This window comes from Mobula hypostoma, chromosome 1, assembly GCF_963921235.1.
Source record: "Mobula hypostoma chromosome 1, sMobHyp1.1, whole genome shotgun sequence".
NCBI lineage: Eukaryota > Metazoa > Chordata > Chondrichthyes > Myliobatiformes > Myliobatidae > Mobula > Mobula hypostoma.
The window spans coordinates 22,520,799-22,545,771 of record NC_086097.1 but is presented as its reverse complement, the minus strand read 5'-3'; the positions used below and the strand labels follow the sequence as shown (position 1 = coordinate 22,545,771).

The window sequence follows — 24,973 nt, the reverse complement described above, 5'->3', positions numbered from 1 at the left end:
TTCCCAGGCTGATGAGCTCCATCTACCCGAATCTAGTGACATATGTACTTTGTTAATAAAATTTACTTTAAACTTTTAACTAACCACTATTCATGCACCTCCAGTCCAAAAAATAGCCTTCCACCAACACTGTGTGCTTCTTATCATTAAGCTGATTGTACATTTAAATAGTTACCTCTCCCTGAATCCCATGAACTCTAACCTTCCATAACAGTCTACCATTTAGAACTTTATCAAAGCCCATACAGGCATCTCTACAACCACGCTCTCATCGACCTTCTTGGTTATTTATTCAAAAACCCCTCAATCAAATTCATGTGACATGATCTCCCAGACAGTCACGTTAACCATCCCTAATCATGCCCTGCTTTAAAAATGCATGTACATCTTAGATCTTAGAATTCCCTCTAGTAATTTATCTACAACCAATATTAGGCTTACTGCGGTCAGCCTGCATTCCAAAACTTTGCAAAATACAAATTACAACACCCCACCCTGTAAAAATCATGCTTGAAGAAAGTAATCTCCTTGAATTAATTTATGTCTTCAAATTAAATTTTCTCAAGCTATACCAGCTAAACAGGGATTGTACAGCTTTGTAGTTCTAGTTGCTTGTGTAGTTCTGCAGAACATTGTAGATATGCTATGTTGGCACTGCAATGTGTGGTGACACTTGCAGGCTGCCCCCAACTCATCCTCGGGTGTGTCAGCTATTGAGACAAAAGCTGCATTTCTCTACGTTTCAAATGTATATATGATAAATAAACCCCAGTTGAATCCGAATCCCAAATTTTTCAGCAATAAAGAACTAGTTGACTTGAATGCATCATATAAATAATCAACAGTGTGACAAAGTTCTGGAAGTTCTGAAGGCAGCAAAGGACGATAGAAACACCATGCATTCAATACAGGTGATCTTCACCTTATGGCAGCTTGGGTCATTGAAATTTGCCCTTACAGAACCCCCAAATCACTACCAAGAAAACTGAGATACAGAATAGTAATTCACTCTTACAAAATAGATGCAAGAAAAGTAAATAAGCAGGTGCACTATTGTTTTCTCAATTCACATTCTTTTTTAGCACTGCACAAATAGTGTGCCTTTTCATTGCAGAAAATACAATAGGGACCATTTTCTAGAATCAAAACCACTTCACTCCCCAAATAATACAGAGGTTGCCTGTATAAGAACTGTAAGTTTCTTGAACAAAGGGGATCACAACATTGACTTGCCCCATCACTGGGATGTTCCCACAACCAATGAACTCACTTTAAGAACTCTATCTCTTTATCTCATGTATTCGTTATTCATTTATATTCGCATCTGCACAGTTTGTTGTTTTCTGCACTCTGGTTGATCTTTCATTGATCCTGTTATAGTTACTACTCGAGAGATTTGCTCAGTATGTCCACAGGAAAATGAATCTCAAGATTGTATGTATTGAGATACATGTACTTTGATAATATATATATGAACTTTAAGTGGGATACATGGCTTCTCATAGCTGCTCTGTTATTTAATATTATAGTTAATCTATCTCAACTCCACTTTCCATCCTTAATTTGTGTAGACCATAGAATAGTACAGCACAGTACAGGCTCTTCGGCCCACAATGTTGTGCCGACCCTTAAACCCTGCCTCCCATATAACCCCCCACCTTAAATTCCTCCATATACCTGTCTAGTAGTCTCTTAAATTTCACTAGTGTAACTGCCTCCACCACTGACTCAGGCAGTGCATTCCACGCACCAACCACTCTCTGAGTAAAAAACCTTCCTCTAATATCCCCCGTGAACTACTCACCCCTTACCTTAAAGCCATGTCCTCTTGTATTCAGCAGTGGTGCCCTGGGGAAAAGGCGCTGGCTATCCACTCGATCTATTCCTCTTAATATCTTGTATACCTCTATCATGTCTCCTCTCATCCTCCTTCTCTCCAAAGAGTAAAGCCCTAGCTCTCTTAATCTCTGATCATAATGCATACTCTCTAAACCAGGCAGCATTCTGGTAAATCTCCTCTGTACCCTTTCCAATGCTTCCACATTCTTCCTATAATGAGGCGACCAGGACTGGACACAGTACACCAAGTGTGGCCTAACCAGAGTTTTATAGAGCTGCATCATTACATCATGACTGTTAAACTCTATCCCTCGACTTATGAAACGTAATACCCCATAAGCTTTCTTAACTACCCTATCTACCTGTGAGACAACTTTCAGGGATCTGTGGACATGTACCCCCAGATCCCTCTGCTCCTCTACACTACCAAGTATCCTGCCATTTACTTTGTACTCTGCCTTGGAGTTTGGCCTTCCAAAGTGTACCACCTCACACTTCCCCGGGTTGAACTCCATCTGCCACTTCTTAGCCCACTTCTGCATCCTATCAATGTCCCTCTGCAATCTTCAACAATCCTCTACACTATCTACAACATCACCAACCTTTGTATCATCTGCAAACTTGCCAACCCAGCCTTCTACCCCCACGCCCAGGTCGTTAATAAAAATCACGAAAAGTAGATGTCCCAGAACTGATTCTTGTGGGACCCCACTAGTCACAACCCTCCAATCCGAATGTATTCCCTCCACCATGACCCTCTGCCTTCTGCAGGCACAGCAATTCTGAATCCACCTGGCCAAAGTTCCCTGGATCCCATGCCTTCTAACTTTCTGAAGAAGCCTACCATGTGGAACATTGTCAAATGCCTTACTAAAATCCATGTAGATCACATCCACTACACTACCCTCATCTATATGCCTGGTCACCTCCTTAAAGAACACTATCAGGCTTGTTAGACACGATCTGCCCTTCACAAAGCCATGCTGACTGTCCCTGATCAGACCATGATTCTCTAAATGCCCAGAGATCCTATCTCTAAGAAACTTTTCCAACAGCTTTGCCACCACAGACGTAAGGCTCACTGGTCTATAATTACCCAGACTATCCCAACTACTTTTTTTGAACAAGGGGACAACATTTGCCTCCCTCCAATCCTCCAGTACCATCCCCATGGACAACAAGGACAAAGTTCCTAGCCAGAGGCTTAGCAATCTCTTCCCTCGCCTCATGGAGCAGCCTGGGGAATATTCCGTCAGGCCCCTGGGAGTTATCTGTTCTAATGTGTTTTAACAACTCCAACACCTCCTCTCCCTTAATATCAACATGCTCCAGAACATCAACCTCACTCATATTGTCCTCATGTCATCAAGTTCCTTCTAATTGGTGAGTACCGAAGAAAAGTATTCATTGAGGACCTTGCTCACTTCCACCACCTCCAGGCACATCTTCCCACCTTTATCTCTAATCGGTCCTACATTCACTCCTATCATCCTTTTTTTCTTCACATAATTGAAGAATGCCTTGGGGTTTTCCTTATTGCTACTTGCCAAGGCCTTCTCATGCCCCCTTCTTGCTCTCCTCAGCCCTTTCTTAAGCTCCTTTCTTGCTACCATATATTCCTCAATAGACCCATCTGATCCTTGCTTCCTAAACCTCATGTATGCTGCCTTCTTCCACCTAACTAGATTTTCCACCTCACTTGTAACCCATGGTTCCTTCACCCTACCATTCCTTATCTTCCTCACCAGGACAAATTTATCCCTAACATCCTGCAAGAGATCCTTAAACATTGACCACATCTCCATAGTACATTTCCCTGCAAAAACATCATCCAAATTCACACCCGCAAGTTCTAGCCTTATAGCCTCATAATTTGCCCTTCCCCAATTAAAAATTTTCCTGTCCTCTCTGATTCTATCCTTTCCCATGATAATGCTAAAGGCCAGGGAGTGGTGGTCACTGTTCTCTAGATGCTCACCCACTGAGAGTTCAGTGACCTGGCCTGGTTCGTTACCTAATACTAGATCAAGTATGGCATTCCCCCTAGCCAGCCTGTCAACATACTGTGACAGGAATCCATCCTGGACACACTTAACAAACTCTGCCCCATCTAAACTCTTGGAACTAATCAGGTATCAACCAATATTAGGGAAGTTAAAGTCACCCATGATAACAATCCTGTTATTTTTGCACCTTTCCAAAATCTGCCTCCCAATCTGCTCCTCGGTATCTCTGCTGCTACCAGGGGGCCTATAGAATACTCCCAATAGAGTAACTTCTCCCTTCCTGTTCCTGACTTCCACCCATACTGACTCAAAAGAGGATCCTGCTACATTACCAACCCTTTCTGTAGATGCACTGTAATAGTATTCCTTACCAGTAATGCCACCCCTCCTCCCCTTTCTCCCCCCTCTTTATCCCTTTTAAAACACTGAAATCCAGGAATATTGAGAATCCATTCCTGCCCTGGTGCCAGCCAAGTCTCTGTAATGGCCACTACATCATAATTCCATGTATGTATCCAAGCTCTCAGTTCATCACCTTTGTTCCTGATGGTTCTTGCATTGAAGAACACACACTTTAGCCCTTCTACCTTACTACCTTTACACCCTTTATTCTGTTTCTCTTTCCTCAAAGCCTCTCTATATGTTAGATCTGGCTTTACTCCATGCACTTCTTTCACTGCTTTATTGCTCCGGGTCCCATCCCCCTTGCAAATTAGTTTAAACCCTCCCAAACCATGCTAGCAAACCTACCTGCAAGGATATTGCTCCCCCTCGAGTTTATGTGCAACCCATCCAATCTGTACAGGTCCCACCTTACCCAGAAGAGATCCCAATCATCCAAAAATCTAAAACCCTGCTCCCTGCACAAACTCTTCAGCCATGCATTCAACTGCCATCTCCTCCAATTCTTACCATCACTGTCACGTAGCACTGGAAGCAATCCTAAGAACACCACCCTTGAGGTCCTGTTCTTCAGCCTTCTACCTAGTTCCCGAAACTCACACTTCAGGACCTCATCCCTCTTCCTGCCTATGTCGTTGGTACCAACATGCATCACGACTTCTGGTTGCTTTCTCTCTTGTACCAGGATGTCGTGCACCCGGTCAGAGACATCCCGGACCCTGGCACCCGGGAGGCAACAAACCATGCGGGTGTCCTTCTCACGTCCACAAAATCTGCTCCCCTGACTATAGAGTCTCCAATGACGACAGCTCTCCCCTTCTCCGTCCCACCCTTCTGCACCACATGGTCAGACTCAGTGCCAGAGGCCCTGCCACCATGCCTCACACCTAGTCGGTCGTCCCCGCCAAAAGTATCCAGGACAGTAAAGTTATTATTCAGAAGAATGGCTACAGGGATGCTCTGCACTACCTGTCTGCTCACCTTTGCTTCCCCGCACCACCCCCTGTCACCCAACGACAGGAGCTACTACTTTGTTCGAAACTGTTTTCTCATTTACTCCGAAGATCACATATATGCACTAACCTTTGTGAAGGTGTATTTGGTTTGCAGAAAAGTCATAGCTTTCATCCCCAAAATCTACTTCACAGAGTCTCAAAAAAACATTCACAGACAGTTTCTATGGTCCTCAGAGCAGTGAACCCCAAATATTTACAACCGTTGGAGTGAATAGGTTTCTTCCTGTCTCAGCCCAAAATGGATAAGCTCAAACTATATATTTCAAAGAGAATGGTATACAACATTAACAAGAGATCTGTTCTTCACAGAATGATCTACTATGTCAATATTCACACAGACACATGTTAAAACAGGCAGTCATCTTTAATGAAAATTGGATTTTGCCTTTATGAGTGCCAATTTTAAAATTAATGTTGACAGATAACTGGAGCAATGCTGGCATTATTATTTTGCTGTCAACGTTTCAATTACACTGTTTTAACATAATCTTTTTTTATGAAATGTTGTACATCAGATTAAGTGTTTCAGACATTATCCACAAGCCTATTGTTTGTTTCACAACGGTAACATTCCTTAATATCAATATTGTTTAAAAAAGAGCACACAACTGATCACTAATACTCTGCCTCATTGATACACTTTACCAAAATATGAGAAATCTTACGATTGTTCAGACATCTCTTTAAGTTACCAATAACAAAGGGGAAAATCAGCCTCTGCTAACTGTGGATGCCTTAGCAGCTGGTACCTTACAGAGGTAAGACCAGCCATGAAAGAAAAATGCCATTATTCCTGATAAATGACTTTGACATTGAGGCAATCATTGACCTTCACATCCCCAGACTAACTGCACTTCACGAAGTAAACCTGACATTTAAATAAAGGACAGTGCACAAACCAATGATTAAAATCTATCGCACATCTTTGATTCTTTAAACTTTTTTTATTTTTGATCATACATTTTTATCATCAGTGACAGGAAAAAATGAAGATACCATGGAACAAGAGGATGACCATTTTCCTCCTATTTCTGTTCGATGATGTTGCTTACTCCCTCACCTGTAAGACCAGTTAAATGCAATGTAGGGCACATACCTATTGCCAAACTATTTTCAGCAATGCATGGATGGAAATGCAGCTCTTCAAAAATACATAATTAGCATGACTGTCTTGCTAAAATCAAGAGTGCAACATGGTTAGAGTCTGAATTACAATACAGCAGACAATCTTTACAGCCTGGAGTTGTCCAAAACCAAGTGTCTGGACTCCACTAACCCTCAGGTGGATCTCATACAAGCTCCAAAAATACAGGCAATACCCAGGTTACATAGTATTCCATTCCTGAAGACAGGCCGTAAACAGAAATTCAGAAACTAATAAATTCAGTGATGGTTGATTAACACAAATATTTGCTGTTTTCCCCGTGTACTTACAACAGCACAGAAACAAATGTCCACACCCAAAGACTATTTTTAATCACCTTAAGAATCAATGGATTTCACATTCCAGATATAATACTTCACAAGTGTCAATAGAGTAGATTGCCTTGTCAATTTCCAAAATAAATCTCTTAAACGGCCTTCCATCGTGGTAGATGCATTCTTAAAGACAATGTATTTGTTTAAATACTGTGGGGAGGTTACATGTAATGGGTTTTCTTTGCAGACTGTTTGCCTTTTGAATTAACTAGCTGCTACTTCTATTCCATAATTATATCTTGCATATGTAACTAACTTTCCTGCCTTCAAGATGTTTTAAAAATTGATGGCAGAATTCTGTAAGATGAAACACGGAGGGAGGATTTGATAGAAGTAGCTTTGGGAGCATGACTATCTCAGGATGCAAATGAGGTCTGAAGGCCAAATTAGCACCAGTTTTGGAGAACCATCCTGCAAACTTGGAAATGTTAGATCTTTCATGCCAATAAGTAAATTTTCCTAACAGTCCAATTGTCATCCTCATGGCACCTATTAGTCATTATCAGCCACACAAAAAAAAGGGCCATTTATTCCTACTCTGTTTTCCATCTATCAATCATTTCTCAGCTGTTTCCAGCTTAGTACCAGCAATCTTATGTGCCTTACTTATGCACTGTAACTTCCAAAGTGGGAGCAAATGAAAATCCCCCAGAAAGCACAAACATACTAATATTGATTGATATCAGGTATTACTGCACTAATATTTTAACAGTCAATGGAAGACATGTTGAATTTTTAATATCGACCAATCCAACAATCTAATGATGTAACATCCTCAGTCCTACAAACCTCCGATCTCAAACTGCCAACTTGCAATTAATGATTACACAAATCCTCTTGCACACCCTTGCTTTCCCTTGCCACTCTATTGTTTAGTTCTGTTTTATTTATTCTAACAAAAGTTTTATTTATTTGGGGTGGGGCTGGTAAACAATAGAACATAGAACAGTGCAGCACAGTATAGGCCTTTCAACCCATAATGTTGTGCCGAACTTTTTAATCCTATTGCAAGATCAATCTAACACTTCTGTCCTACAAAACCATCCACTTCTCTTTTACCCATGTGCTTATCAAAGAGTCTCTTCACTGCCTTTAATGTATCAGACTCCACCACCACCCCTAGCAGCATGTACCAAACACACATCACTCTGTGCAAAATACTGCCTCTGACATCCACTTTCCCCCCAATACTTTAAAATGATGCCCTCTCATAACAGTCATTTCAGCCCTGGGAAAATAGTCCTGGCTGTGCACTATCAATGCCTCGCATCATCTTATACACTATATCAAGCCATAGAGGCACAGAAAACTATAGCACAGATGCAGGCTCTTTGGCCCATCTAGTCCATGATGAACTACTTAAACTGCTTTGTCCATTGACTTGGACCCGGACCATTGCCCTCCATACCCATGAGGTATACCTCATCCTCCTTCATTCCAAAAGGAAAAGCCAGAGCTCACTCAACCTTTCCTTATAAGACATGCTTTCTCATCCAGACAGCATCACGCTAAATTTCCTCTGCACCCTCTCCAAGGCATCCTCCCTACAATGAGGCGATCAGAAATGAACATAATCCGACCATATTCTCCTTAACAACTTAAGCTGATGGAAGAAAACATGGATCCTATGTCCTGGGTTTTTCACTCACCAAAGGAGGAACAAGCAATACATCACGTAACCAGTCATACGTCCTCGCTGGTCTACTGGTGCCTGTCTGATTGCTTTTCTGCTTGTGTATCTGCTTACTTTAGTCGCTTTTTACTACAGAGATTACTGCTGTTAGCTCTGCCTTTTCTAAAATGCTGCTTCTCAGTGGCCTGAGACTACTGATTGTGCAGGAAGGGTTGCATGAGCAAAATCAGAATGACAGGAGTGGTAGGCGCACAACTTAATACAGTGGAAATACATATCAATTTTCACTGAAAAAATTCTCTCCATGACCATCTTTTGTAGTGTTGCTGTGGTTGTCATGAAAAGTATATAATATGCTCCCCATAATCCCTAGATGCTGTTGGTAACCATTTAGGTTGCATATTACAGTGTCTAAATAGGGCAAAAAAAGATTCATTAAAAAAAAATCTGACTGGGCTTTTCTGGAAGTTGCCCATTTGGACACTAGACTGCATCAAGCATTTGGCACATCAAATATGGATGAAATTCAGTTTACAGATATTTAAAGTTTCTTTTTAATAGTCTTTCATCAGCATTTAAACCACATGTTCAGGGACCTTAATTTTGGTACCAAATTTTACAGAAAAAAAATCCACTCAATTCCAAAAGCTTTTTTTGAGTAAATTTCCATTTTAAGTGACATCAAGGTCAGTTGACACCAACTACAAAGAGCCAAAAATAAATGGTATTTGCAAAAGCCAAAGGGTGGTAATTGTTGGAATAATATTAGAGTGCCCTGGAGATTATTAGTGGGGTTGGAAAGGGAAATTCAATTTTCCAATAAAGATTCACATAATGAATATGGATAACAAAAACTAAAAATGCAAGCAAAATACAAATGCCTTTCTAATGCATAGACTAAGTAAAAATGCTACTTCCCTGTCGTCTGAGACTACTGATAGTGCACGAAAAGTTGCACAAGTGAAATCAGGGGTGAGGGGAGTGGAAGAGCACAATTAGATAGCGTGGAGATACAAGTCAACATTCACTGAGAAAATTTCTCTTCATGACAGTCATCTGCAGACTTGCTGTGGTTGTCAAAAAGAAAGTATATTATGCTCCCCATGATCCCCAGATACAACCCAAGGAAAATGAAAAAACACAGAACTGTGCATTTGTAAATTTAAACAGATTTGCATATTGATAATTGACTTTGCAAAGTCTTATTGGAGTTGAATAGAAGAATTGTATTCATTGTCTTACATTTCCTGAAGATAGAATATTCAATTGGTTATTTTTATTAGTTACTACTTTTGCCACAATTCTTAATCTTTCATTAACCATATCAATGGAGCATCCTGCTTATTTCAGACCCAAAGCAAAATGTCTTTTGAAAACACAATGGGCCTACAGCACCTGTTTCAAGAGTATATGCTCAGTTAAGATTTCCAAAGACTGTTATAAACAAAGTGACATAAATAAAAGATGAAGATATTTGAAAACCTCAATAGCGTTTTCCCCCAATTCATCTACAGAGTTAAAGCGAACATAGACTGTCATTGGTACAAAAAGGCTCAAGAGTTTTATTATTAATATTTGCACATAGCATTACAAAAACACTATGTGTGACACAATATCAATCTGTTCCAATTACTGTTTTAATAGATATCAATGAAGATATTCTGTCTCATTGCTTTGAAGTGAAACTGGGAAATTTCTATGGGTATGATTCATATATGAATACCATTAGATCTGTTTTCTATCTTCATACTTTCTATACTAACTGGAGAAATATGGCAACTATCCCCATGGAAGGAGCAGATAGACAAACAGGTTCTATATATCCAAATATCCTTACAAACATTAAGGTTCTAAGTTCACATTCCTCAAAGAAGAGAAATTCAATCACAGCAGAACACAATGTTTACCAGTGGACAAAACATGGCTGTACACTCTGCTGAATTCTTCACTACATTGTAGCACGTGCTGTTGTTTAGTATTACTAACATCAATTGTTCTTTACCAGAGTATTCAGAAAACAGCATGTGATTACATTCACTTTATTGATGCACAAAATAGATCTTAAATTTTCATCCTATGAAAAGTCAGCCAACATTTGATATACCACAGAAAATTAAAATTTGTGAAAGCACTAACAGGGAAGTTGACACATCACCCACAATGAACACATGCATCTTTCCTTAAGATATTTAAAAAAAGGAATGTTGCAACATAATGTTGAAAAACCTAATTAGAGAGCAAGTGGAAAGTGCAAACGATGACATCGTTTATCAGAAAGCTGTCAACCTATTCCTGAAACCAGACTGAAAATAAAATGGCATAGTGGGGAAAACGGTACTAGCTACCTCACTTTCTTCCTTTCTACTTATAGTGAGATGAAGTAATTTTCTGTCAAATAAATTCATATTTGTAGTACATGGAGACAGCATGAAAATAAAAACAGACTGCAACAGTCAATTCTTTCTGTCAATCGAGTATCTAACCAATCCTTGTAATAGGTTTAAATTTACACAATTACACACAAATCTTTTGATATACTTGTAGGAGTTTATTTGTGTTGTTCAGCATGAAAAGCTGGATTAATATACTTAATTAACATCCATCACTATTTAATTGGCAACGACTGTTTTTGAATCCATGAAATCAGCCAAAATAATTCTCACCAACTCTTCATTTGCTTTGTAGTAATAGTGGGGCTTGTCCACATAACACACAAAGAGGTGTTTAAGAATATGACTCTACAAGGCTCTAATGTAGCATTAGCTCACAGTTCAGCTCACGTAAAGCAAGTGCTTATGCTTCAACATTGCATAGGATTTTTACTGTTTAAAAAAAAACCAAACTCTAAAAAATCTAGACAATATCTTCTCAATGGAATTCAACATCAAATGCATTAACATTAAAATAGATAGTACTTCTCCACGTAACCAGCATATGCATTATTTTAGCAATTACATCAAGATAGAAAAACTGAAGCTTATGTGAGTAAAACAATTTCCAGTCAATATTACCAAGCCAAAGTCTGAAACGCATTTCAGCTGAGTTGCGATACCACAATGACAGATCAACAATCTTAAATACAAAATATATTTTTAACGAACACATCTTTGTTTGTAAGCAGTGAAAATAAAAAAAACATAACTCTACCTTTACTTCTACCTACAGAAATGAAGTTTGGATCCAAGAAAGCATGAAATCCATCATTGAGGGGCAATGAAGAAGGGGGAAGGATAACAAATTAGGAACACTTCAACACATCACACACCAAACACAACAAAGAAAAATCAAAGCTGTGAATTATTGCAGAAATCTGCAGTAATCCACTAAATTTGTTGAAAAATATACGAAAATCACGTAGATGCAGCACTGAACATAATATACACATACGTGCAATGGCAAAACCAAAGTGCAAAAATTAAACTGCTTAGGCAGTTCTGGATATCAATGGTCACCAGTGTGAAAATATCATGTGCATTATTTCCACCCATTGATAGCCCCGATTCAGCAATTATTATTGGGATTTTTTATTAAGTCCCTTGGAATCATGCAACATTGAAAATATGAATCTGTGCATACATATACAATGTTCTCTGGGGTCACTGCAAGTGTAGCTAGCGACACATTAAGAAAGCATCCTGAATATCAGGTGTTCACCCTCATGATGCAGTCACGCTCCAAAAGAGCCATCGGAATCATCCACTCAGCATTCAAAATTAAACAGGCTGCAGTAATAGAAAGCCTTGAAATAGCTAACGCAGGAAACAGAAATTCACCCGCCACATTGCTACTCAACAGACTAGCAGCGGGGGGGAGGGGGGTGGAGAAAAGGAAGTTAATAGAAGCAGAAAGACAGGAAAAGATAGCATACCTTGCTCGCCCATCATCAGATGTGAGAAACCTTTGAAGAGGAAGAAATAAGGTCAAAGAAGATAAACAAGAGTTTCATACAATACCGGTTGGTATTGTGATATCACATACTTAAAGGTTAAGTATGTTATCAGTCACACTGAAGCTTTTTGCCACGAGCGGAAAAAGCTTACATCACTATTAAACTAAGAAAGACTAAATTCATTCCAAAGAATCAAACGAGTCACCTTTTGCCTTTGAACATATATAAGCAGCATAAAAACTATGCAAGCTGTATCCCTTTTAGATACTGTCTAGGTTAAGCTATGGACATGAGGTATTTGTTCAATTTCTCCTCCTCTTTCAAATCTTCAACTATTAGCTACAACTATTAAGTATAACATCCTGTAATTAGTTTTCTTGTACAAACAACGAATCATAATTTTAACCATATATTATTATGACTGGCACACTAAGGAGTCATCAATAAATCTGGCGGCTAATTGTTTACTATAAGGAATTAAGGAATGTATTCCAGATAACCCTTTATTTTCCCTCTTGCTCATAAAAGATACAGCATGCACAAACTCCTTCTGCAAAATGCTACATCATTACAAAGGAACGCAAAGTTATTACTGAATTAGGGTCATTTATTTACAGTGACAAAGAGTACAACTCATTAGTTTTGGGTTGGTGGAGAAGATGTAGGCAAGAACAAAAAAAAAGTAGCTAACATGGGAAATAAATCAAATGATTATTTAATTCTTTTTGGTCAATTACTGAACAGTTTTAAACTCAGCTCGCCAATTCCTCTCAGTGAAACCATTACCAGTTTTTTTTTAGAAAAATAGTTTAGTCAGTAATATAACTGCCTTAGTGATCATTAATCTTTTTCTCCACAGAAGAGCAACTTGGTGCTATCTGCAACATCACCCACTAGATAAACCTGCCCAATTTCATAGTGGTTCATTCTCATTTGTTATGGCTCTATTTCTTTAGACATTCACTGCCTTTCAATGCAGATAACTCAAGCAAGGGTTTTTATTTTGTCAAAATACTGACTGAGCTGCCTTGCCTAATGCAGCTCCTTTGGGGAAGAGTAGTTATCGTGCAACACTTTTTCAAAATCTTTGCTATTTAATGCCATTTTTAGCAAAGCAGAAGATTGGCAACATCTTGCAAGTTAGTCATTGGTTAAATTTACTTGGTGGAGGAAGAGCTCACCTGGCACACGGTTGACTTCTGAAAGCGGAAATTGCAAGGAAGGAAAGAACCAGACGTTAGACACACTGCCAGCATTTGTCTTTGCATGGAACTGCATCATGCACAAGAACAGAAGGACCATGCGTTTGAACATGCAAGCGATAAACACTGTGCATGTATGAACTTTACAAAACAAAACTTCACATTTCATCATCTGTCCGGCAGCTGGAATCAGATCGGTTCTCACTTAAGAAGAGAAAGCTACTCAACGATAATTAAGAATATTTCAAAATATTCTTTAGTCATTGTACAACTGAATTGTTTGTTTCTACAAAAGGATTCTCCAGTAAATTTTTAGCATGGTGAACATGCTCTCCTAAAAATATAAAAATTTACAACCAATTGTAGAACTGACAATACTAAAAGACCATATGAATAGCATGTGTGGTTTGCCAAGTCACCTTCATTGCAGATATAGCACTTGAAAATGCAAGCAATTTTCAGATTGAAAGGACTTCTCTTACCTTCAGAGAAAAGCAGCAAGTTCTTACTGACCATATAAAAAATCCTCTTAAACTTTTAAACTTTTTTCGCCCTCCTTTCCAGGTTGTTGGTCCTGGAACAGCTCCCCCTCCCAAGCATAACAATCTTTGTTTTATGTTTGATATGAAGAAGACAAATCATCTAGCTCAGAATGTCTTCCTGTTTTGTTTTAAGGAGTAGTTAGCATCAGAATTATTTTCACTATTGGCATCACTATTCTTCACTGAATTACATGAGCCATCCCTAAAGTTCCCATTCTAACATTTGGTTCTATTGGAGAAGGGTGAAATAAGCAGCTGGTAATATTACACACGTACAGCTCTGGGCAGTAAGTGCCGAATTCCTGCCATAATGTTTGCAGGGGTAGGTGTTAGTAAGGAGATTATTACAGCCACAAAACTGAGAGCCCATCTGCATTTTATATATGTATTCTCCTTATTGTATTTTATTATGTATTGTACTGTACTGCAGCTGCAAAGCAACAAATTTCACAACATATGCCAGTGCTTATGGCCATAATAAATCCTATACTTTATGGCTATGGTTATTAAACCCGATTCTGATTCAACACAAGAAATTCTGCAGATGCTGGAAACCCAGAGTAGCACACATGGAGGAACTCAGCAGGTCAGACAGCAGCCACGGGAAAACATAAACAGTCTACGTTTAGGGAGAGGCCCTTCAGCACGTGTTCAGGTGAAGGGTCTCAGTCCAAAAGGTCAACTGTGTATTCCTTTCCCTGGATGCTGCCCGACCTGCTGCATTCCTCCACCATTTCCTCCACGAGGCCATCTGCAAACTGTGAATATATGTTAAAAATGTGTATATTTTGTTACACAATCCTCAGATCTGACAATAAAAATTGTTTGTGTGAAATTTACTATTTGCTTTATAATGTTAAAACCTTCAGCTATTGACAGTTTAACCGAGTCAGAGTCACAGAAATCCCTACGGAGCCTAGTCTTGCTGGAATGCTGATGCTTTATGGAGTGTCATGTCACTACTATCCCATGCCCGGTGAAACGTGGCTTAGGATATTCACTCGTGAGATTTCCAAAGGGATTCTAATAAAGGAGTTAATGGAGAAGAGTTTGTGTTTAAATATTCTATATTAGTTAAATATTTATATTTATTTACAAGTATTTCTGTGTTTTATTACCAATATTTAATCTTTTTTAAGTATTTATTTATTTGTGGCTATGTAGAAAACACTAACTGAAATCAGGGTGTGATAGTGTTGTGGTTCGGGTGATACTGTTACAGTACCAGTGACCAGAGTTCAGTTCCAGCTCTGTCAGGAGTTTGTACGTTCTCTTTCCATGACCATGTGGGTTTCCTCTGGGCGCTCTGCTTTCCTCCCACATTCCAAAGATATTCAGAGCAGTAGGTTAATTGGTCACATGGGAGTAATTGGGCAGCAGGGCCTTGTTGGACCAGAACAGCCTGTGAACATGCAGAATCTTTAAATAAAAATAAGAAAATAGGCGCTTCTATCCAGTGGTTCTCGCACATCAGGAAGCATCCTTTAAAATTTATCTTATGCTAATTCCTCTTTTTTAATTCTTCTTGCACACCCATAAACAGCCCCCAATTTAAACACTAACCTACAAAATAGGGCAATTTATAGTGACACACAAAGTGCTGGAGGAATGATTTCTCTCTCTCCCCCTTGATGCTGTCGGAGGATGGTGCCGGAGAAAGATTTAATCAACGCTGTTTGTGGATTGTGGACTGAAATGCGTTTATGATGCGTTTCTAGTGTTTCCGGTCGCTCCTTTTTTTTGTTGCTAGTTTGGGCGATTTTTGAATCAAAGAAGCCTGCCGAAAAGGAACGCCAAGCTAAATTGAAATATGCCTTTTGATTTTGTGTTTTGCATTCTGTGATTTTGCTCAATTTTTAAGATGCCATTTGCCTGATTATTTTTGCACGTGGAGAAGAGTTGATGTTTTTCTTGGAATGGGTTCCACATTTCTTCTTTGTTTCCTGGCTGTATGTGTGGAAGACGAACCTCAGGGTTGTATGCTGCATACATATTTGATAATAAATGTACTTTAAATCCTTTGAACTCAGCGGGTCAGGTAGCTTTTAATGGAAGGGAATAAAGAGCCTACATTTTGGCCAAGACGCTTCATCCTGTGCCCACTCAGCCTACCAAAGTATATGTTTGGGAAGTGGCCTAAAAATGGACCACTCGGGGAAACGTTCAAGATTCACAGAGAGAAACTGCAAAACTCATACAGTACAAGAGGTCAGCACTGAATCTCGGTCATTCAAGGTGTGAGGCAACAATCCTATTTTGCCACTCTATTCTTAGACACCCAATTCAAACTAAAATCAGACAGATCAGATTGGAAAAACTTGTGTCTGTGTATATTAGAAAGTGGAATGGTTAGCTGCATAAATTCAAGGTCACCGATGAAGGTGTGAAAACAGGAGGATTTACAGGTGGGGTAGGCTGTAAAGAGGCCCGTGCAGAGAATGAACAATTGTTCTTTGTTGAGCTGAAAGGTGTGTTATCCTGTAACTTCTACTGCTTGAACTGATCCTTGATCAGTCGAGCTAAGTGCAAATTTTCATAGCACTGTACTTTGTCCCTGACATTCATACCATTTATATCAAAGGACTGAAATGAAGATGCTGGAAATCTTGAGGAACACATGCACAAAGTGCCAGAGGAACTTGGCAAGTCAGGCCAAAACATATCTTCTGTATACTCACCAACTACACCCTCCTGGGTATGATCTTTGTCTTAAGAAATTACACCTTGTTCAACACACACAAAATGCTGGAAGAACTCAGCAGGTCAGGCAGAATCTACAGGAAGGAATACAGTCAAAGTTTTGGGCCAAGACTATTCAACAGGATTTGGGAGGAAGGGGGAAGAAGAGAGAATGAGAAGGTAGGAGGAGGAGGAGAGGGAAAGCAAGCAGCCAGGCGATAGGTAAAACCAGGTGAGGGTGAAGTTGAGTGGGTGGGGGAACAAGGACGAAGTAAGAAGCTGGAAAGGAAGGAATCTGATATATAAATGTGTTTATATGCTACTAATTGGTGGCAAATTTCTAAGCATTTATATTTTTTGTAAGGTGCAGTAGTTCTAATTAAGTGGATGATCAGTGAACTTCACAGTTTAGTGTCCCCAAATGGTGTAATGAAAGATTATGTCATGCATTTCCACTCTACTCAGTGTCAAATGAAGTATTTGTACTTTAGAAAAGGAGTGGATTAAAAGTCAAAGCCCCTTATTCTTGGTTTGGTCAACTGAACCTAGAAACAGGGCAACAGTAACAAGCACTGAAAAACCTAATTAATTATTAATTAATTGAGTAAAATTTTAAGGATATCTACAAAGAAAATAGCTGTTAATGATAAAAAGATAAAGATTAACTTTATCTATCACGTGTACATTGAAACATTGAATATATGGTACAGTGAAATGCATTGCTTATGTCAACGACCAACATACAAGATGTGCTAGAGACAGCCCGCAAGTGCCACCATGCTTCTGGCACCAACATAGCATGTCCACAACTTACTAATACTAACCCGTATATCTGTGGACCATGGGAGGAAACTGGAGCACCCGGAGAAAGGCCACGGGGAAAATGTACAAATTCCTTACAGGCAGTGGTGGGAATCGAACCCCAATCTCACAACTGGTGCTACGATGGCGTTACACTAACTAGCATGCTGCCCTGATGTTAACGTCCTCTCAGACATTATTCTATCTTGTAAGCATTCACAGAGCTCCATCCAAACTGAAGTAAGCAAACAGCTCCATCATCTTGGTGAAAGAATGACTTGACAAGAGTTTCTGGAAGGAGAATCCAAGAGAGAAAAAGCAAAAAACACAACAAATGCTGAAACAGCTAAGTATTCAAACAACGTGCATTGGAAAACAGAAGCAAAAAAAATGAAAAATCAATGTGACAGGAGTAGGAAATTAAAACAAAGGGAATTAATTGCAACAAGGACACTTTTCCAGAGTTGGTTTCCAGACAGTCTTCTGAGTTTAAATGCTTGTGAACAATTATGCATGATTGACAGACAATGGAGAAGAGCATTTACCCAAGGAGATACAGCTCTCTGCACATACTGATGAGGAGAGAAGTGCATGGAGCTAAGTAAAAGGGAAAAGTGCATTTAATTTTGTTCGCTATACAGAGAGTGGTAAACTCAGCCAATTCCATCTTGGCACTAGCCTCCCGAGCATCAAGGGCATCTTCGAAAGGGATGCCTCAAAAAGAAAGGCTGCATCCATCATTAAGGAGCCCCACCATCCAAAACATGCCCACTTCTCATTACTATCATCAGGGAGGAGGTATAGAAGCCAGAAGACACACACTCAAGGAACAGCTTCTTCCCCTCCGCCATCAGATTTCTGAATGGACAATGAACCCATGAACACTACCTCACTATTTATGCTCTTTCTCTGCACTACTTTCTTGTTGTAATCTATGGCATATTTTATGTGTTGCACTGTACTGCTGCCACAAAACATTTCATGACATGTCAGTTATAACAATCCTGATTTGGATTCTGAGAAATTGTGTACTCAAAAGTTAGGATATCATAAATGTCAGTGGATATTAAATTCAGTTATGACTTACATAAAGATTAAAGTTGTTGTAGGAAGAATATCAAATTAGTTCACTGAGTTGAAGGCAAGTTTAGTTTAACTAAAATGGGGACAAATGACAAAAATGATCTCTGGGGATTTGCAGAGCAGTAGAGAATTGATAAATGGAATCTGTTCATATCAAAGGACTGGTATCACAAGATTTAATGTAACTGAGCAATGTAAACAGGTCCCAGTGCAAGACAGATTGGTAGCAGAAAACTCAATAATTAAGAAAGTGGATGAAGGAAATACTGATTTATAATGTAGATAAATTTAAGTTCCAGTATATTAATAAAGTCCGTGGAACATCATGTAAGGATGTCCATGAGTAAAGGTAGAAAAAGAATGGAAATTTTATTAATGAACTTAACTAATTCGCTCAGATTCATAATGTTATGTTGGTTGCAATGGTGCATTTCTTCAAGAAAGAAATATAGAGGAAAGGGAAATTTGGGAGTTGAATTCTTCTTGCTGCTGCTATCAGAAGGGTGGTACAGGAGACTCAGGACACACACCACCAAGTTCAGAAGCATTTATTACCCTTCAACCATCAGGCTCTTGAACCAAAGGGGGTAACTTCACTTGTCCCATCATTGAAATATTCCCACAACCTGTGGACTCACTTTCAAGGACTCTTCATCTCATGTTCTCAGGATTTATTGTTTATTATTATTATGTTTCTTTTTGTATTTGCACAGTTTGTTATCTTTTGCACACCAGTTGAACACCCAAAGTGGTAGTCTTTCATTAATTCTGTTGTGGTTATTATTCAGCTCCTCGCAGGAGGAGGAGAAGATGGCAGCGCGAGGGCAGTGCGCACAGCCACTTTGGTGGTGATATCCATAATCTGTCAGGTAGGGGACTGTGCACAATCCTGATTTGATGGAGACAGACGTGAGAGTGTGGAGAAACATCTGGAAAACTTCTGAAATGCCCGCTTCGCTGCTACTGTGTGGTAACCGGAATCTCTGGAGCAGAAGGCCCCGAAATCCTTGGCTTTGCTTGTTTCAGCGGCCGAGGCGAGGTCGAAGGCACTCGGGAGGCTGTATCGGAAAGGCTGGACGGAAGCTTGAAGTTTTCGGACGGATGGACGCAGTGTCGGCTGTGGTCAACTGCTTCCAAGGCATCGGCAAGTTGACGGTGCCTGGAGGTTTATGGCGGGGAGTTTCCCCCTTTTGCCACCGCTATCGGGGACTGGGGAGTCGATCGACTCGGGGACTTTTGAGATTTTATTTAAGGTGCCCATGGTTTGTTCTTCATCAAATTATGGTATTGCTTTGCACTGCTGTAACTATATAATTATGTGGTTCTGAAAGCGTTAGTCTTTGGTTTGTCCTGTTTTCTCTGATATCACTCTGGAGAAACATTGTATCATTTTTTAAATGCATGTATGCATTTCTAAATGACAATAAAAGAGGACTGAGTGTTCTCATAATCTAATTCTATAGATATATTGATCATGCCCACAAGACAATGAATCACAGGGTTGTACATGGTGATATACAAAAATAAATTTATACACACTTTGATAATAAATTTATTTCAAACATTGAACTTAAAGACAAAGGCCTAAAACAAAGCAGAACAAGAATTAATCAACATGGCACACAATTTTGAGAGAGTTAAGAGCAGTGAAATGTAAGGTTTCTTTTGGGTGTGATTTTGTTTCATCTATACTAGTGCTGCTTTTCTGCTATCCTACTTCCCAAATATCATCAAGATCAGTAAATTCATCTCTAAAGACTTTTCAGCCACATTGGTCTGATTGCTAACAATATCCTAATTCTAGAGAAATGGTCTAAATGTATTTTAAGGATCTAGACGAGCAAAATAGTTGATCTGATAAACTATCTTGAAGACACAACATACTGCATCAGAAAGTGATTTAATGTTGACAATGAGGGCGGAATTAGAAGAGTATAAAGTTAGTAGGTGTCATAGAAAACTTAAAATTAAGAAATATTGTCTTCCACAGAGTGGCGGATGTGTAAGATGGGCTTTATTGCTGTACCAATTAATGGGCTTAAAGAGATAAATGAAGCAACATTTGGTTATTAATATGAATACAAATTATAACTGTAAGCTCAGAGAAAAAATAATCAAACATACTCTGCAACATTATTATTCCTCGGCTGCTGAGTCAATAAAAATTGTTGAGCCAAGGAAGGCAATCAGTCAAAGAGAATGTTAAGTTGGTTAGATATTATGGAGTAATGTTTGATCTACCTGTTGTGATGTGCACACAATCTCGAGGAATATTTCTGTACAGTTTAAGGAGCTTGGGCAGAGTAAAGGATTGTGGATTGTACAACAGAATTGTTTCATGAGTAAAAATGTCCCCCTCAATAAAAACCAGCATCAAAAAATGCCAAGCCCCACCTCACTACCAACTTTATTTTTTAAAAACTACCTTCAGCAATATACATATATTGTTTCTTCTTCAGACTAGCTCTATGTTGGAAATGTTGTTACAAGCAACGTAGACCTCCACTCCCCTTCCCCAAAACTCATTTTGCAACACAGAATGCTGAAGGAACTCAGCAGGCCAGGCAGCATCTATGGAAAAAAAGTAAACAGTTAATATTTTGGGCTAAGACCCTTCTTCAGGACTGTAGTTTCTTGAGCAATTAATTCTATGACACAAGAAAATGAAGTCTGGAGCAAAAGCCCACCATGCTGACCACTCCTCGGCCTCTGTAGATGCTGTTGGACTCACTGCATTCCTCTAGTAGTTTAGTTTTAGCCTCAAAATACAGGGATGTCCCTACAGAGCAGAAGAGGAGGAATTTCTTTAGATAGAGGGTGGATTAATCAGTGGAATTCATTGCGAAGGGTGGCTGTGGAGGCCAAGTCATTTGGTACATTTAAAAACAGAGGATGATAGGTCCTTGATTAGTAAGGGTGTTAAAGGTTATGGGGAGAATGTGGTCGAGTGGGATAATAAATCAGCCACGATGGGATGACTTGATGGGCCAATTGGACTAATTCTGCTCCACTTTTTTTTTTATAAACATACTTACTAAATCAGAAAATACGCTGAGGTCTGTAACTGAAGCTTGGAGGATTAGCCCTGTATAATGCATTCATCCTAAAATTATAAACACAATGGGACCTTACTAAGCACAGCTTTCCCTCTCCTACTCCCACCCGACTATCTTCATTCTAGTTCCCCTTATCCTTCTGATCTCCTCACCTCCCTCTGATGCCCCTCCTCCTTCTCTTTCTCCCTTGGTCCACGATCGTCTCCTATCAGACTCCCTCTTCAGCCTATCATCTCCCAGCTTCCTACTTCATCCCCCCCACCTCCCCAATGCACCTTCCCCCTCACCTGGTCTTTCCTCTCCCCACCTACCTTCTTATTATCGTTTCTTCCCCCTTCCTTTCCAGTCCTGATGAAGGGTCTCAGCCCAAAACAACTATCTATTCCCCTCCATAGACGGTGGTTGACCTGCAGTATTCCTCCTGCATTTTGCATGTGTCACCCTAAATTTCTCACGCTGTACACAATGCACTAAGCAAGGTAGCTTAATCAAAGCCCTGAGGGAATATTATGATCTAATACTTATAACTGGATCAGATTGAATGCAAAACTTTTTACACACGGAGGCATTCTGAAAGGCATAGAAGTTTCAAATAACATACCATTATGACATCACTTGCATTAAATTATCTTTCATGGGCAGAGCCTGCAAAGAGCTGAAGGTCTAGGCTTTGGGAAGGATGTCAAGGTCTTCATAGAGATTTACTAGAACGGAACTAGGATGGTAAAAGCTAATTTAATCTTTCTAATTTATACAGAGATCCACAATAAAATCTGATCTTTTACCTTACAGAAACAAAGGAAAAATTTACTAGAGGCATTCAAACATGAGTTTTGTTAGAACTCTGAAATAAAAGATGGGTAAGGAATTGGAAGAATCGGAATCAGGTTTAATACTACCAGCATATGTTGTGAATTTTTTTTTATCTTAGTGGCACCGGTCCAATGCAATATATAATAGAGAAAATTAGCTGAGTTACAGTAAATACATGTATATATATTTACTGTAATTCATTTTATTACATAGCTATTGGCCTTCATCAACCATGGGATTGAGTTTAAGAGCCCAGAGGTAATGTTGCAGCTACATAGGACCCTGGTCAGACCCCACTTGGAGTTCTGTGCTCAGTTTTGGTCACCTCACTACAGAAAGGTCGTGGAATCCATGGAAAGGGTGCAGAGGAGATTTACAAGGATGTTGCCCGAATCGGGGAGCATGCCTTCTGAGAATAGGTTGAGGGAACTCGGCCTTTTCTCCTTGGAGCGAGAGGGTAAGAGGTGACCTGATAGAGGTGTACAGGATGATGAGAGGCATTGATTGTGTGGATAATCAGAGGCTTTTTCCCCCCAGGGCTGAAATGGCTAGCACAAGAAGGCATAGTTTTAAGGTGCTTGCAGAGGAGATGTCAGGGTAAGGTTTTTTTTATATAAACACAGAGAGTGGTGAGTGCTTGGAATGGGCTGCTGGCAGCAGTGGAGGTGGAGACGATAGGGTCTTTTAAGAGACTCCTGGACAGGTACATGGAGCACAGAAAAACAGAGGGCTATGGATAACCCTAGGTAGTTCTAAGGTAAGGACATGTTCGGCACAGCTTTGTGGGCCGAAGGGCTTGTATTGTGGTGTAATTTTTCTATGTTTCTATGTTACATTAAATAAATAGTGTAAAAACAGAAATTAAAAAGGTCCAATCACAAACAAGAGCAAAATCCAAGAGACAGACACACACAAACACACACACAATACAGGAGGAAATCAGCAGGCCAGGCAGCATCTGTGGAAAAAGAGTACAGTTGACATTTCAGGCTGAGCCCCTTCAGCAGGACTGGAGAAAAGAAGATGAGGAGTCAGGGTTAGAAGGTGGGGGCAGGGGAGGAAGAAACACAGATGATGGGTGAAACTGGAGGGGGAGGAGTGAAGTAAAGAGCTGGGAAGTTGATTGGTGAAAGACATACAGGGCTGGAGAAGGGGAAATCTGATAGGAGAGGACAGAAGGTCATGGAAGAAAAAAGGGGGAGCAGCATCCACAGGTGATGGACAGATAAGGAAATAAGGTAAGAGAGGGAAAAAGGGATGGAGTTTGGTGGGGGGGGGGGAGAACTATAACTTCAAGAAATTGATGTTCATGCCATCAGATTATAACATAATAATTACAACATGGAAACAGGCCATCTTGGCCCTTCTAGTCCGTGCCGAATGCTTACTCTCACCTAGTCCCATCTACCTGCACTCAGCCCATAACCCTCCATTCCTTTCCTGTCCATATACCTATCCAATTTATTTTTAAAATAACAAAATCGAACCTGCCTCTACCACTTCTAATGGAAGGTCGTTCCACACAGCTACCACTCTGAGTAAAGAGGTTCCCCCTCGTGTTACCCCTAAACTTTTGCCCCTTAACTCTCAACTCATGTCCTCTTGTTTGAATCTCCCCTACTCTCAATGGAAAAAGGCTATCCACATCAGCTCTATCTATCGCCCTCATAATCTTATTGGAGGCTACCCAGGCAGAATATAACATGTTGCTCCTCCAAATTGACTGACATGTCAGAATAGGAATGGAAAGTGGAATTAAAATGGATGGCCACTGGGATATCCCGCTTTTTCCCAGTGGACAGAGCATAGTTACTCGGATAATTCTCTAACTTCTGCCATCTCAAATGGGATCTCACCACCAAGTACATCTTTCCTGCGCCCCCCCCCCAAACTTTCTGCTGGGAATGCTCCCTATGTGACTCCTTGTCCATTCATCCCTCCCCACTGATCTCCCTCCTGGCACTTATCCTTGCAAGCGGAACAAGTGCTACAGCTGCCTCAACATTTCCTCCCTCACTACCATTCAGGGCCCCAAACAGTCCTTCCAGCTGAGGCAACACTTCACCTGAGAGTCTCTTGGTGTCACCTACTGTATCTGGTGTGGTCTCCTGTATATCGGTGAGACCTAATGTAGATTAGGAGGTTGCTTTGCCGAGCACCTGTGCTCCATCCGTCAGAAAAAGCGGGATCTCCCAGTGGCCGCCCATTTTAATTCCACTTCCAATTCCCATTCTGACATGTCAGTCCATGGACTCCTCTACCTCTGCGATGAGGCACATTCAAGTTGGAGGAACAACACCTTATATGCCAACTGGGTAGCCTGCAACCTGATGGCACGAACATCAACTTCTTGAACTTCCAGTAATGCCCCTCCCCTTCTCCTTCCTCATTTTCATTTCCCTCTCTCAGCTTATCTCCTTGCCTGCGCATCACCTCCCTCTGGTGCTCCTCCCTCTTTTCTTTCTTCCATGGCCTTCTGGCCTCTCCCATCAGATCCCCCCTTCTCCAGCCCTGAATCTCTTTCACCAATTAA

The 24,973-nt window shown here is 40.1% G+C and overlaps 1 protein-coding gene across 24 annotated transcripts in view; it reads right to left on the bottom strand.

Moving 5' to 3' along the window:
• nrxn3a (neurexin 3a) overlaps nucleotides 1-24,973 on the bottom strand; it is a 2,332,164-nt gene that overhangs the window by 2,230,714 nt on the left and 76,477 nt on the right. For 20 of the 24 annotated variants that reach the window (XR_010017469.1, XR_010017470.1, XR_010017471.1 and 17 more), the window contains exons 3-4: nucleotides 13,446-13,463; nucleotides 12,244-12,273 (exon numbers count right to left, since the gene is read on the bottom strand). The exons of the other annotated variants lie outside the window; for them this stretch is intronic. Coding sequence is in view for 15 of the 20 variants with exons in the window: in XM_063044591.1 (XP_062900661.1) it covers nucleotides 12,244-12,273; nucleotides 13,446-13,463 (48 nt within the window). In the remaining 5 variants the exon portion in view is untranslated. The remainder of the gene's footprint in view (nucleotides 1-12,243; nucleotides 12,274-13,445; nucleotides 13,464-24,973) is intronic. 24 annotated transcript variants of the gene reach the window in all.